At 40.5% G+C, this 15,168-nt stretch overlaps 4 protein-coding genes across 4 annotated transcripts; 3 read left to right on the plus strand and 1 right to left on the minus strand.

Annotated features, from left to right (window-relative positions):
• Nucleotides 1-763: 763 nt before the first annotated feature.
• On the plus strand, nucleotides 764-2,641 carry EAF01_002559 (uncharacterized protein; the record flags this gene model as incomplete). The annotated part of the gene is made up of 3 exons (XM_038910812.1): nucleotides 764-932; nucleotides 1,042-1,562; nucleotides 1,622-2,641. 3 exons carry the CDS (start codon nucleotides 764-766, stop codon nucleotides 2,639-2,641), a joined length of 1,710 nt encoding a protein of 569 aa, XP_038773734.1.
• A 735-nt stretch (nucleotides 2,642-3,376) lies between these two features.
• EAF01_002560 (uncharacterized protein) lies at nucleotides 3,377-4,701 on the plus strand (the record flags this gene model as incomplete). The annotated part of the gene is made up of 8 exons (XM_038910813.1): nucleotides 3,377-3,390; nucleotides 3,451-3,540; nucleotides 3,617-3,748; nucleotides 3,811-3,855; nucleotides 3,931-4,109; nucleotides 4,175-4,263; nucleotides 4,320-4,424; nucleotides 4,480-4,701. The coding sequence occupies 8 exons, from the start codon at nucleotides 3,377-3,379 to the stop codon at nucleotides 4,699-4,701; spliced, it is 876 nt and encodes a 291-aa protein (XP_038773735.1).
• Nucleotides 4,702-4,842: 141 nt separating this feature from the next.
• EAF01_002561 (uncharacterized protein) lies at nucleotides 4,843-5,559 on the minus strand (the record flags this gene model as incomplete). Its single annotated transcript, XM_038910814.1, has 1 exon — nucleotides 4,843-5,559. One exon carries the CDS (start codon nucleotides 5,557-5,559, stop codon nucleotides 4,843-4,845), a length of 717 nt encoding a protein of 238 aa, XP_038773736.1.
• Nucleotides 5,560-6,693: 1,134 nt separating this feature from the next.
• Nucleotides 6,694-8,448, plus strand: EAF01_002562 (uncharacterized protein; the record flags this gene model as incomplete). The annotated part of the gene is made up of 2 exons (XM_038910815.1): nucleotides 6,694-7,704; nucleotides 8,011-8,448. 2 exons carry the CDS (start codon nucleotides 6,694-6,696, stop codon nucleotides 8,446-8,448), a joined length of 1,449 nt encoding a protein of 482 aa, XP_038773737.1.
• Nucleotides 8,449-15,168: the final 6,720 nt, after the last annotated feature.

A 15,168-nucleotide genomic window follows, 5' to 3' on the forward strand; every position in this document is an offset into this window, starting at 1 on the left:
TCGATCTTCTTGTTAAAGATTGAGTCATTGATACGGTTAGTGGGTTGATCAGTGAAAAGGGAGAAGGAACGAGGAGATGCACAGGTTTTGCGGTCAAAAGAATGTAGCTACAAGCACGGGAAGAGAAAGTGAATGTGATCTACTAGGAACACCGATGAGATGATCAAATCCAAGTGATCTCTTACTTTTAGATGGAGGTGGTGGTTCGTTCTGTAAGAGAATGGAATGCCAAGAATGAATGATCCAAGTAACGAGGTAAGTTTTATGCTAGTCATACCTCTTTCGGATCACAAAGTTTCATTTCATGGGAAATCTCGGTCTAGTAACGAGGCTCATTATCAAAATAACTTACTCGCTGAGAGGTTTCATTCTGTCATTTCATTGTCAAATTAGCTTCAATGTCTAGCGGGTACATCTCTTCACTTCAGGTTGATTAATGTTATCCTTTCATATCTCGATGCAAAGTCCAATGCTTATTTACTTCGACACAAGTTTTCAGATGACTTATGGCTCTATCGATCGGCGCTCGCTCCACCCTTTCATCAAAATAATGATTTCTTTGTCTTACCATTATGATTATTTGCTTCCTTTGGTCCTTTCAATTCTTCGACAAAGTGCCGGAAACAGATGACTTGAAAGCATGGCTTTGTTCCTTCTCCTGCTCACATATCATGCTAGAATATTTCGTTCCATTCAACGAAGCTTTGAAAACTACTTCTTCTCAAACAACAACATCTCGAATCTTTTTGATATCAAAATACAGATGGCTGCCGTACCACCTGAAGGTAATGTGCCAGGTTCGGGAGCTGTAATTGTGGACGTGAATGTGGATGTGGACTTGGACACAGATAGCTCTGCCGAGGGGGGTTGGGAAGATGTAGGCATACATAATTTATTAGGACAATCAGACGCCATGGCAGTCAGGGTCTTGCGTAAGTATCAATCTTTCTATATATAAAAAAAACTCCTTCAATGTCATTCAATCCCCTTGTTTTGCAAAGATAAATAATACGAACGCTAATCAAATTTTATTGTTCGCAGGCGCATTTCGTGCGAACACAATTCGTCAAAATAAATGGCAGAAAGACAATCCACACAACTTGACAGGAGATAATATAGAAATCAACGCGTGCATTGCCAGTGGATCATATGGGCTTGTCTTCCGCGCCGTGAACAAAGATACCCGTACTGAGGATCAGCCCGGGATCGAATATGCTATCAAGATGTCCAAACTTCGATTAGATTCGGAGGCTAACCTCGACTACAATATGGGCTCAGATCGTAGTCCCGCTCTTACACGAACCAGTGAAGCTTCAGTTGTTGATCCGAATCTAATGAAAGCATTGAGCTTAAACTCCAAACGTGGAAGGGAGATCACGACATACCTTCAATATATCAAATCAGGGCACCCTAATGTCACGAACATGGCTGGTTGGGCTGAATTCGACATCTTGGGAAGCCCATTTTCTTTGATTATTCTGGAGCTTTGCGATCATGGCACTCTTTCCGACATGGTAACCGAATTTCGAGAGAGCGATGAATACATACCCGAAGGATTTATAGTAAGTTTGTCGCCATCCTATCTTTGTCGAGCCAAAATTTGACTAATCTCAACCCCCAGTGGCACACTTTCGAACAATTGTTTAATGGCCTTGCATTTCTCCATGGCGAGCATCCCCAGTATATAACGAAACCAGAATTTGCGGGACGTACAGAAACAACTGTCGCTCGTGATATTAAAGCAAACAATGTCTTCATCCAATCAGTTCCTGCAAATTCTCCCCCGAATACATATCCGACTATCAAATTGGGAGATTTTGGAGAGTCTCTGCATCTACCCCGACATGGTACTCGCGATTTCAATTACGGAAATAGTACTTGTGATCCACCAGACACCAAGATGAGTGCAAAATATGATGTGTGGTCCGTAGGGGCCATGATATATATGCTGGCTAGGAGGGGACATTACCCAAACAGAGGGTGCGACATGGTAGACTCGTCTGGAAGGGTTCTTAAGTTTCATCGCGCGGGACCAGAACAAAGAGAAATCATACTTGCTGCGCGAAATCAAGAATCGAGGTTTGAACCAATAAATGAGCATCTGACTTTACGCTTAGAAACCGAGATTAGATGGGCCATGACACTCAACCGAGAGGAGCGACCGACTGCTGTAGAGGTATATCTCCAGGTGCGGAAGCTTAACGAGGCAAGAAAGAAATTCATGTATAGGGAATTGCCAGATTGGGCTCCATTATTGAAGTTGCAGCGACGATACAGACCCCTTGAATTAGTAAAGATGGATTGGAAGGTCAATGACGCGGAGGAGAGAGACTTTCTATTTCAATATTCAGGAGGACTTACGGTGCGGAGGACAGAGAGAGAGAGGAACAGGGTGCGGAGAAGTATTGCTGAGTACCACGCGGTGGTTCAGAGAAAGAAAAATGAGAAACAACGCGAAGTTGACTTGAGAGCTGGCGTACGCAACCACGCTGAGCTAGATCGGGCAAGGAGAAGGGTGATTGAGCAAGAGGAAATCGGCAAGGTTACTAACGAGAGGAAGGAATATGGGGGTTGGTTGAGGTCTGGGTATAAGAGGAGAAGGCTAGAATATCGTAGAGGTAGAGCGCGTTGGGTTGATTGATGGTAGGAACATTTGAAAGAGGAGACGCGCAGATTGTATGTGTTAAAAAAAGCGAGCGGATGCAGTACGAGGGGGGTTACACGAGAACATTCATGGTGACGCAATTGTATTTATTTAGTCTAACTCTGTCAAATCTACGCGCAGGGATGTCATTATCAATACTTTTATGTTTTGTATTATGAGCAGAATACCAGCTACATCCTAGAATGTTCATGTTGATGAGATTGTTCCTTTATGAACATATTGGAAAATCTAATTAAGAATCCATTCTGCCGTACTATGCCTCTCTCGAGGAAAGATTAGAGGTTGTCTGAGATGCATCTTCTTGACAAGGCAAAGATAATGGTGGGGATTTCTCTTTCGAAGATTGGCTGAATAAGCTATGACCCAGTTCATTTTTAGGGCTCGGCTAGATTTAATTTATTTTCCTAGATAATCATCAGGTCTTTTCGATACATGTTTTTCAGTATTGATATTAATATAGGTAGATAACACTTTTAAATTAAAGCTCTTTCAGGATACCAAGAATTTGCCCTCCGAGTCAACAGTAGGGTAAGCCTCAGAGAAAGAGGCGCGTGGTACATGTGAACTTGACGCACCCAGTGACCGTTCTCAGCTGCTTTCTATTCTGAGACCTCGCTTGGCTAACTATATGTTTAATGCACATACATCCCTTCAGCTCTTCAATCTCCATATCATATCGACAACATTCCACATCAACCTCGAATATTGGCCATGGCTAATTCAAAGTAAGTGGATCTTTGGGCGCGTCACCTCTCAAATATCGATCTAGCTCACGAATCTCTCAGATATGAATATGTCAAAGCCTTTGAGCAACCTGATCTACTCATCCCAAATACGTGGATCGTAGTGCGTATTGATGGTCGGGGATTTCATAAGTATGTTTTACCTGTCCTGCTCCATACCATAGGCAACTCTACTGCTCGATCATGTACCGGAAACTGAAATCCATAGATTTTCAGACAAATATGCCTTTGAGAAACCGAATGATCGAAGAGCGCTAGATTTGATGAATGCGGCTGCGAAGGCTGTCATGATGGAATTGCCCGATATTGTGATTGCCTATGGGATTAGCGATGAGTATAGGTTTGTTTTTCATTTTCTATTTAGTTTATGATTGAGAGTTCTTGCTAATGAAGCGATTGTAGTTTTGTCTTCCATAAATCATGTGTGCTTTTTGAGAGACGCTCGAGGTATGACTCTTCACCCTCAACCCTTTGTTTGAGGAAGTTCTTGACTGAAAACAAAATGTTAATCAAAAAATATAGTAAGCTGGTCACGACAATAGTATCAACTTTCACAGCATACTATGTCCATTTCTGGTCTACTTATTTCCCGGACCCGGGAATGCAACTCACGGCACCGTTACCTAGTTTTGATGGCAGAGCTGTGCAATATCCTAGTGTGCAGAACTTGAGGGATTATATGAGTTGGAGACAAGTTGATTGTATGCGTCATTTCATATCTTACTTCCTGCCTCGGTTTTCCTTGGGTTGCTACTGATGAGTAAAGGTCACATCAACAATCTTTATAATACCACTTTTTGGACGTTGATCCAGAAAGGAGGATTCGATGCAAAAGATGCGGAGAAGGAACTTGCTGTAAGTTGTAGTCCTCGGATGAATAGTTTCCAAACTTAACGTCATGTGAATTTTAGGGATCTTTGGCTGCGGACAAAAATGAGATCTTGTTCTCGAGATTTGGAATCAATTATAACAATGAGCCTGAAATCTACAAAAAGGGGAGCGTGGTTTTCCGAGACGTAAGTCAGAGACCTGACCCTAATTTATTTTGACGAAAAATTGACATGATCATAGTATGAGTTAGTGGAACCGGGGGTGTCAGAAGCAACTGATGAAGATTCAGCAAAGACAATCGAGCAGAAGGAGCTCTCAAAGACACAAGAAGAAAAGGACAGGAAGAGAAGAGCAAAGGCAAGAATCACTGTGCAACATGTAGATGTCATCAAAGACGAATTTTGGCAGAGGAGACCATGGCTTTTATCCAACAAGCCTGGAAAGATACCCAAAGAGATATAGTTCGAGGTTTAGAACTCCACAAATCTAATTAAGATACCATACATTATCTAGAACGCCAGGGTCACTGTCGTGATCACAAAACTCCGTGCCCCAAAACGCCTTTTGCTATGCCGACTTGTAGAATGTACAGGGCAGAATAATCTATTTACTCTTCCGCGACTTCTTTTTGGCGCTTTCTGATGTTGATGATGTATCTGATGATTCCTTCCCAGATTGTCGTAATAGTTTCTTTTGTCGCTTTCGTTCCTTTCGTTCTCGTCTTTCCTCCTTGGTTTCTGTCTTTTCCGAGTCTGTCGAGCTGGCGCTTGGTGTTTTGTTTTCCTTTCCCTCCTTTATTTTTTTGGCTTCTTTGGCCGCAGATTTGCTCGCTCGTTCCGCTCTCTTTTTTTCCTTCCTTGTCCTCCTCTCTTCCTTACTTTCCTTTCTTTCTTCCCCCTTTCTCTTCTTATTCTTCCCCTTCCTACTTTTCTCTTCCTCGACAATTATATCCATAGCCTTCTTCTCCTTCTCTCTGTCCTCCATCGTCCCCCCAACCGTCTCTCCCCTCACGAAAAAGCTATACAACCCTCCCTTTCCCCCAACCCATTTACTTCCACCCTTAACCACCATCTCCAAACCCCCTCCCTCCTGAACCTTAACCTGCCCCTCCTTACTCGTATCTAATCCCTTCAGTGAAGCATCAAAAGCATTCAACCACCACATATCAGCCGTCTTGTGCATTTTCTTCCCCACTCCCAAGAGATTATCTTTTTTCGAAACGAGCAATGGTCGCGAGAGTCCAATGGTGTCGGAGCTGTGATGGAGAGAGTGACCGGTTCCGCGCCAACCCTGAGAGGTGAGAAGAGCGTGGGCGTTCATTTTGAGGTAGTGTGATGGTGAACGCGAAATTGAGGGAGTGGTGGGGTTGTTGGAGTGGGTGGTTGATGAAGAATGATGCTTTGAGACTTGTGATGAAGAGATATATTTTCTTATCGTAACTCAAAAAATTAATCTTAGCGTTAACCTTATCGCTTCAATTTCTACTGGGCGAAATAATTAAAGATGTAAAGTACAAATCAAAAACAATTATGACTTTAATAATTTTCAATAAAATAAGCTAGAGTTGATATATATAATTAATTGATAAAATAATTATTTTACGTTTAAGTTTCTAAAGATTTGAAAATTAAAATGATTGAAATATAAGTAATTGTAATTATTGAATTAATTTCAAAAAGTCCTTATTTTTTAATATCTTTTTAGTCTTAAATAATTTAATTAATTTAATACCTATAATACTAAAAGTCTAATGTATCATTAAATAAAAGCTCAACTTTGAAATAAATATATTTTTATAAAGATTTATTTATAATTAAAAAAGTTATTTATAACTTATTTAAAATAAAATATTAGATTTATTATTTTTAAAAGAATAAATTCACTTATTTTAAAAAATTAAAAAATTAAAATTCAAAAATTTAAATCTCTTTTTTAATTTCAATCTTAAATAATTTTCTGAAAATAAAGAATAATAAAAAATACTTTTTTTAAATTAATCTTTACTTGATTTTAAATAAGACCTAAAAGTTCAACATCATATAATAAAAAATTAATAAAAATATATAAAATCTAAAAAATAATATTAAATTATATTTATTTTCATCAACTTATAAATTTTAATATATTATTTCTCTTTCGTTTTTGATTTAAACTTTATAAAACTTTCTCTTTATATATACAATATATTAAAGGATTATTCGATTAGATTTTATAAAATTTAATTAAAAATTATAGAAATTACAACTAATTCTAATATATATTATGCATTTTCACCGAGTACTAGAATCCATGTTCGGGTGAAGTTGGTGTGGCTAGAATGTGGCGGGAAAGTGTGGCTGGCTTCCAATGTTGTGCCTTGATTTTTGTTCATTAAAGTCTTGGGTTCCATTTTCCTTCTCAAAAAGGTGATAATTTTTTCATTATCTCAAATACCGCAACCGTCACGTATTGATCATGCCGTTCCTCCCGTACGAGGAACCTGGAATTGCGGTCATTCTTTCATTGACCTCATTTGTCCTTCTATTAAACATCTCTCGATACATCCTAGACCGACTGTTGTACTGTGGCATCATAGGACAAATTCTCATAGGAATAATATGGGGTCTACCAGTCGGGGGAACAGCATGGCTGACAGAGGGGTATCAAGAAACGATTCAAGCATTGGGCTACCTAGGTCTGATAGGTCTCGTGTTTGAAGGAGGACTCAGTACAGACCTCAAACAGCTTCGAAAAGCTGCCTACGTTTCGATATCAGTAGCCACTGTTGGTCTATTAGTGCCTATTGCATTGTCTTTCCTGTTGCTCATCTTACCATTTCCCAGTAGTTCTGGGACAATGTATCCTACTCCTCTAGCAGCCTTCTCGGCTGGTGCATCACTATGTTCGACCTCTCTGGGAACGACATTCGCCATTCTCTCCTCTGCAAATATGCAGCATACGAGAATCGGTGTGATACTCGTAGGAGCCGCGATGATGGACGACGTTGTCGGCCTTGTTATGGTGAACATTGTTACAACCCTTGGGAGTGGAGGTATGGGTGGATGGCCAATTGCAAGACCCATCGTCGCGAGTTTTGGCCTACTTCTTGTTTCCCTTGGTCTTGGTGCTTATCTGCTCAAGCCGATTTGGCTCTACCTCGTCAAGTGTTCTCACTCCGAGACAGCGGTTAATGTTTCCGCGGGAGGCAGATTTGATATCAAGGAAATATCTCTTACACAATTTCGGAGGATTCCTAGCATAGAGTTTCTTCTTTCAACATTGATACTAATCATATTCGTCACTATTGCATCTTTCATCGATGCGTCTGTCCTTTTCGCCGCATTTATTGCTGGGGGCGTAATTAATTACCTTTGGGACGTTGGAAACCGTAGTATTGAAGAAGAGTCGAGATCAAACCCAGCTCAGGTGATGTACGAAGAGTATTATAAACCAATCATGGACTTCATATTGGTTCCATTTTTCTTTGTAAGCATTTCTGAATTATATCTCTCTTCCTTCCACCTACCAGTACTGGATACTCAAGACTCGGGACTGCTGGTAGACAACAGGAGATGCTTGCTTTTGGAACTGATCTTAATTTGTCTAGAATGGTGGATCCTTATTAGATGATGAATGAAATCCAAATGTTTATTCTATTCGGGACATTCAAATCGCCCGAAAATCTGGACCGACCCCTTCTCAAACGTCCACGTTTAGCCTACTAACCTAGACTTTGGCCAACCTGCTAGCAATGCTTGATTTTAAGGAACTGGGCTAACGTGATCTATCTAGGCGTCCATCGGTTTCTCAATTCCAATTACAGACATGTTCAAAGCCTCCATCGTGTGGAAAGGCATCGTGTACTCTATACTCATGGTAATTGCAAAATGCCTAGTGAGCCTTGTTATGTATTTCGAGTACTTCGCAAAATCCTGGAAGCCAAGAAAAACTCAATCGTCAGCAGCAGAGTCCACCCGTCCTCCACATTTAGAAGCCTTGCTAGTGGGATTCGCCATGGTTGCCAGAGGAGAAATCGGGTTCTTGATCTCGTCTCTCTCACAGAGCTCTGGTACACTTTTGTTGAAAAATCAACAAAATACTGCCATCGTTTCCGGAGAAGCAGTTTTTCTTGTCATCGTTTGGGCTGTGGTAATTTGCACTATAGTCGGCCCAGTTGTCGTCGGCATTCTTGTAAGGCGAATAAGGAATCAAGCATTGGATCTCGATTGAGTTCAGACCCTGATTGCATACGCTTCTAGGTTCATTCTCTGAGTGTCTTGGTTTAATATTTGTACAAAGTCAACAACGTTACCGGTGACAAACCGGAGATATAAAAAGTCAAAGTGTTACAAATGCTTGAAGCTAACCCTGTCTCGCTGGTAAGGCTGTGTTACGGAGGTACCCGCACCGCAACATGGATTATAAGATAAACCTAAGGCCTTGGTATTGGGACCTACGGAAACAGCGCTGTAGGGACAATCGGCTAGAAAGCACAGGTTAGATAAGCGGTAGCATCATTATAGATCACGGGATGGACATCACGTGATCAGGAAACCGACTTGTCGAAATCGGCTTTACGGTAATCGACTTGTCGATTCATGAGGTACGAAGATCTATATAAGGGAATGAGTTTCATTATAATGTAGAGCTTCGTGCTCAAGAACAATCATTAGTTTCATTACTATAGTTACGAGAATTGCAACCAGTTACAACCTTATTGAATTCCTACTTGAAGTCTAGTCTAAACCACCTCGAGAGATCTCTAGACACTTCCACGTGACCCTAGAGGCAGCTCCCGTAACAGGCTGTCGATTAGATGTGGCAATTTGAACCTTCGATCTGGAGTCACTGGAGGTATAGTAAAACTTGGTTATACCGGAACGAAAAATTCGATTAATCAAATCCGGTATATCCAAGATTTTGGTATAAAATATGGTGGCCTAAGCGTTTTGGTTAATATTTCAATCGGATTTTAGCTTCAAATCCTTATGCGATAATAGCCAATCAAGCTTATTTAGTTAAATTCATTATCAAAATTTATATCGGAATTGAAAAAAGTTATTCGATATTCTAGTTTTGCTTAAAAATCTGGTATTGCTATACAAAAAGTGGTCAAATGAGGGAATTTTTGCAGTATATCCAAGATTCCGGTATATCCCAGTCCGGTATAGCCAAGTTTTATTGTACCTACAGCTAGACATATGCCGGAACGCACATCAATTTACATTTACAGTCCTTGCATGGAATATTTTGGAAGCAAATCTGTAGGGGGTATCAAAGATCCGGGCAATGTTTGCCTCAACTCCGCGGTCTCACTATGAGTGTACACGAATACTTGGTCTCGAGAATAAATAAGTATACCCCTAATTATTCGATATTTTAGTAGATTTAAGAAAATGATTAATAAAAATATCTATAAAAATGGCTACTTTTATATTTTCATTTTATTAACTTTAACTAAATTTATATGGATTTTATAACTTCAATATCTATATTTAAAATATAATATTATTGTTTATATAATGATTGACTTTAGATATAGACACTATATTAATATGTTAGCTTTATAAAAGATAAAATTACTTTATAATTGAATCTTTCGATTTGTTAGATTAAATATATTTTATATTATTTATTTACATTTCAAAAGAAGCATTTTGATTGTTAATTATTTTTAAATCTTTCTAAATATTAATAATTAGTTGAATGGGTTTGTATATTTAAAAAGAATTGACAAACATTTTGATATAAAATTCTAGCTATTTTTGAATGGGATTGTTATGTTTATACTATTGAAATTATGTTTAAACTTAAAGGATTTAAGCATTATATAGTTTTAAAGAAACTAAATTTTATATCTCAATATACTATAGTATATTTAATTTAGACTTTAGAGCATATTAATTGGTTATTTGAAGATTGGGCATATATTATAAAATGATGAGTTGTAGATATAGTTAAGAAAATATAAGAAAATAAAGATTATAAGATATATAGGAGAAGTATTATATAAGGATTGTATTAAACTAAAATACTAGTGTAAAATCGAATAGATACTATAAGATTATATTTCTGAATTATATGGGAAAGGATCTTATGTATTCTGGAAGAAGAGTTGGGTGTTACGGGAGCTGCCTCTAGGGTCACGTGGAAGTGGCTAGAGATCTCTCGAGGTGGTTTAGACTAGACTTCAAGTAGGAATTCAATAAGGTTGTAACTGGTTGCAATTCTCGTAACTATAGTAATGAAACTAATGATTGTTCTTGAGCACGAAGCTCTACATTGTAATGAAACCCATTCCCTTATATAGACCTTCGTACTTTGATCGAATCGTCAAGTCTACTCGACTACTCGAGTCGACAAGTCGAATCGACTTTCCTTCACGTGACACTTGTCCTCGTGACCTGGTAAGGCTACCGCTTATTTAACCTGTGCTTACTAGCTAATCTGTAACCTTTGTGCAACCTGTGCCTACTGTGGGGTAGGTGCCAATAAAAGATAGGTACCTATCTTTTAATCACTGCTTATTTATTCGGTTACCGCTATCTTTAGTTACCCTTTAATTCAACTGTCCCTACAGTGCTGTTTTCGTAGGTCCCAACACCAAGGCCTTAGGTTTATCTCATAATCCATGTTGCGGTGCGGGTACCTCCGTAACACTATCCCCTTCCTAGACTAGCGCTTGTCCCAAGCGTCTATATAGCGGGGTCTCCCCACCTAACTATACATTTTAAATGAGTGTTATTCTTTCTTCATTATGCCTCCTACACGAACAACCTCTATTCATGATCCCGCTTTTTTATCTAATCGTGTCGCCCGTTCTGGTAGCAAACGTGAACCTTGTGCTTTGTGCCTTCAAACTGGTCGTGATTGTTTCGTGGACGAGGATCTGTCGAAACGTTGTTCCGCGTGTATTCGTTTCAAGAAAGGTCGTTGTCATCCTGGGCCCGCAATGCCCTCTCAATATGATGCTCTGGAGCGACAGCAAGAGCAACTTCGCCTGGAGGAGGAGAAGGCTTTTGCTGAGTCGCAAGTTCTGTCTGCTAAATCTCAAGAATTGACGGCTCGCATTCTTCGTTTACGTCGTCAACAGGAATTCCTTCGCAAGCGTGAAAAAGAAATGATTCGCCGCGATCTTCGTACGCTGGAGGAACTTGACCTGGCTGAGGAGAATGAAAGGTTGGAGAAAGAGAAAGTCGAAAATGAAAAACTGGAAAAGGAAAAGGCAGGCGCGCCTGTTCCTAGCGGTTCTTCTTCCTTCGACTTCTTCGACCCTTCGTTGCCTCCGTTGTCTGACGCTGAGCTCGAGGCTTTGTTGGCAGATGTGGGTACTTCAGGTGGAATGCCTGTAGTTTCTCAGGGCAGCTGAGATCCTTCTTAAGTTCCCATGTGTTTTCTGAGTGTGGGTAATCCAACCATTTGATCAAATACTTGACCTTGCTTCTGACATATTTGCAATCTAGTATTGTTTCAACGTCGTATATGGCTTCTGGGTTAACTGGTTCGATTTCCGTAAATGGCGCATTAGGCGCTCCTGGTGGTGCTGGTTCGAGCAAGGATATGTGGAATACTGGGTGAATATTCATCGTGTCTGGTAATTTCAATTGATAATTAACTGTTCCTATTACCTTATCAATCTTGAATGGTCCTAGTTTCCTGTGGTCGAGTTTATTGCTTGGTCTTTTGGTTTTGATGTTTCGTCGTAGCAAATAAACTTTATCCCCCTCTTTAAGCGTAGGTTCCATACTACGTTTCGTATTGTAGTAGGCTGCTGTTCTGGAAGAAATAAATCTTAGGTCAAGAGCGAGCTGCTCTTGCAAATCTTTCAATTGTTCGACTTGTATTATTGCCGATTCGGCATTAACTTCTTGTGGCATCGGTGTTTGGTATGCTTTAGGATTGAACCCAAAGTTAGCGCGTGCTGGTGTTATCTTTGTGGTTTCCGTTTCCGATGTGTTATATGCGAACTGTGCCATAGGTAATAGTTCTACCCAATTATTTTGTCGATAATTTACATAGCATCTAAGATATGCTTCCATTGTTTGATTGGTCCTCTCTGTTTGACCATCTGTCTGTGGGTGGAAGGCTGTTGATAGCTTTCTCTTAACACCCATAAGTGCTAATAAGGTAGCCCAGAATTTTGAGGTAAAGAGCTTGTCTCGGTCCGAGATTATCTCATCTGGTACTCCATGTATGCTTACTATGACCCTAAAGAATACATATGCTAGTTGCTCAGCAGTCCATGTTTCTTTGAATGGTATCATGTATGCAAATTTTGTCAATCTGTCTACTACGTTGAGTATTGCGTCGTACTCAACTCCTGTAGTAGGGTCTTTCGAGAGTGGTAGTTTGACCACAAAGTCCCATGTAATGGACTTCCATGGCTGAGAAGGCATGTCTGGGGTCTGGAGCTGACCATACGGAGCGTGTCGTGATGACTTGTTTCGTATGCAGGTGTCGCAACTTCCAACAACTTCTTCAACTATCGTTCTCATTCGTGGGAAGTAACTGATTTCCCGTAATCTTGCGAACGTTCTCGCAATTCCCTGATGTCCATGTGCCGGCAACCCGTGTTGTTCCGTCACAAATTCCTTAGTCATTCGACTAGGAATGTATACTTTTCCGTGGAAGTATATAGTTTCGTTTTCTATTGTGAATCCTGGTTCTATTGTCTTGCGTATGCGTATAGCTGTGGCATCTTGGTCGTAATATGATTGGATTTGGATCCTGAGATGGTTGTCTTCCAATGTATGCGTAGCTGCGAGCTGTGGTGCATTGTAAACCAGTGATTCGCCTTCTTTCTTGAATATAGCGTACGATTCGTACGACTTATTTTCTTGATATTCTGGTTTTCGGCTAAGAGCGTCGGCTCTAGCGTTTTCTGATCCTTTGACATATGAAATCTTAAAATTGTAATTGGCCATGGTCTCTGACCATCTGACCTGTCGTCTGTTTAACTGCTTCGTTGTGGTGAAGTAAACCAAGTTCTTGTGATCTGTATACACCTGTACTGTGTATTTTGACCCTTCCAAATAAACTCGCCATTCTCTAAATGCATCGACTATCGCCAGTAATTCTTTGTCATATATTTCGTAGTTCAATTCGGCTGGTGATAGCTTTCGAGAGTAGAATGCGATTGGTTGCTATTTCTCATTTTGACCTGGTTGGCTCAAAACTGCCCCTATAGCAAAATCCGAGGAGTCCGTCTCCACTATGATTTGTTTCTCAGGGTCGAATGTCAACAGTATTGGTTCCTCGGCCACTGCCTGTTTGAGCGTTTCGAAGGACTCCTGCGCCTTGGCGGTCCATTCGAAGCTTCCTTGATCTTTTCTGGTTAATGTGGTCAAGGGTGTAGTAATCCCTGAATAACCCTTGATAAATCTTCGGTAGAAGTTGACAAATCCTAAGAAGGATTGTACTTCCTTAATGGTGTTTGGCTGCTTCCATTCAAGCACTGCCTTGACCTTATCCTTGCTCATCTTGAGCCCTTGGCTTGATACGGTGAATCCTAGGAACTCTGTTTCCGTAACGTGGAATTCACATTTGCTTGGTTTACATAGCAAATCGGCTTTGGCTAAACTTTCAAGAATGTTGCTGACATCTTTGATGTGTTGGACCTCGTTGTTTGAATATACTAGGATGTCGTCCAAGTAGCATATACAACAGGTGTCCAAATATTGCGACAGTACATTGTTCATAAGTCTCATGAAAGTAGCTGGTGCGTTAGTTAGCCCGAAGGGCATAACTTGATATTCGTATAGCCCGTATCTTGTCTTAAAAGCGGTCTTCCATTCTTCGCCTTCCTTCATTCTAATCAAGTGGTACCCGTTTCGTAGGTCCATCTTGGTAAATATTGTTGCTCCGCCTAATCGATCTCTTAATTCCGTAGCTAATGGAAGTGGATATCGATCTTTCTTTGTAAGCGTGTTGAGCTTCCTGTAGTCCACAACTAGTCTCTTAGTACCATCCTTCTTGGGTACCCACATAGTTGGACTTGCCACTTGGGACGTGGATTCTCTGATCCATCCCTTGGCCAAGTTGTCGTTGATATATTCTTTGAGCGTCTTCAGCTCATCGGCCGACATTGAATAAATTGGGGTGTGCACAGGCATCTTGCCTTCCTCCAATATTATTTCATGATCCCATGGCTTGTGTTCTGGTAAAGCCTCATGGTTCTCTGGTTCTCTAAAAACATGTTTATATTTTTTGTACTGTTCGGGTATCATAGGCTCCTTTGCCTTGATTGCGATTTCATGCCGTGTCGTTGGCTTCTGCATTTGTAGAGGAGGTGTACTGTCCTTCGCTCTTAATGGAGGACCCTGGACTGGGTGTCCTACGTCGCCGGTGTTGTTCGCGTTCAACTCTCCTTGGCGCGTGTTACGTCTCGCGGACGCCTTGAACGTGTCATCGTGACCGTTCTTGCACTGATCAAATGTCACTGTTTCTTGTGACCAATCTATTCTTGGGTTGTGTGCCTTCAACCATGGCATCCCTAAGATGATCTGTTGTTGGCCCAATGGCACAACGTCAAGCTGTATAACCTCCGAATGTTGGTTTATGTTCATTTGTACTGGTCGTGTCTCCTGTGAAACGTTCCCGTCCAATCCTGCTAGCTGGCCATCAACTAACTGCAATTGATATGGTTTCTGTTTCTTTTGAAGTGGAACTTTCAAGTACTTTGCAGCTTCTGGTGCAATAAAGTTTCCTGTAGCCCCTGAATCTATCATGGCTTGCTGTATTTGTCCGTTTATTTTGACCTTGCAGTATATCTGTCCTGCTTGTCCTGTAGCATTCAATTGCTGGGTAACTTGTTTTTTGTCTGTTTCGTTGGATTGTTGGTTCCTTGTCTTTCTTTTCTTGGGGAACCATCCGGTTGCTTCTTTATCTGATCGATGGATTCCGCAGAATTCATCATAGCAAGCAGTCCAGCTCATCATCGCGTGATCTGCT

The sequence above is a fragment of the Botrytis porri genome (genome assembly GCF_014898465.1).
Source record: "Botrytis porri strain MUCL 3234 chromosome Unknown BPOR_003, whole genome shotgun sequence".
Taxonomy (NCBI): domain Eukaryota; kingdom Fungi; phylum Ascomycota; class Leotiomycetes; order Helotiales; family Sclerotiniaceae; genus Botrytis; species Botrytis porri.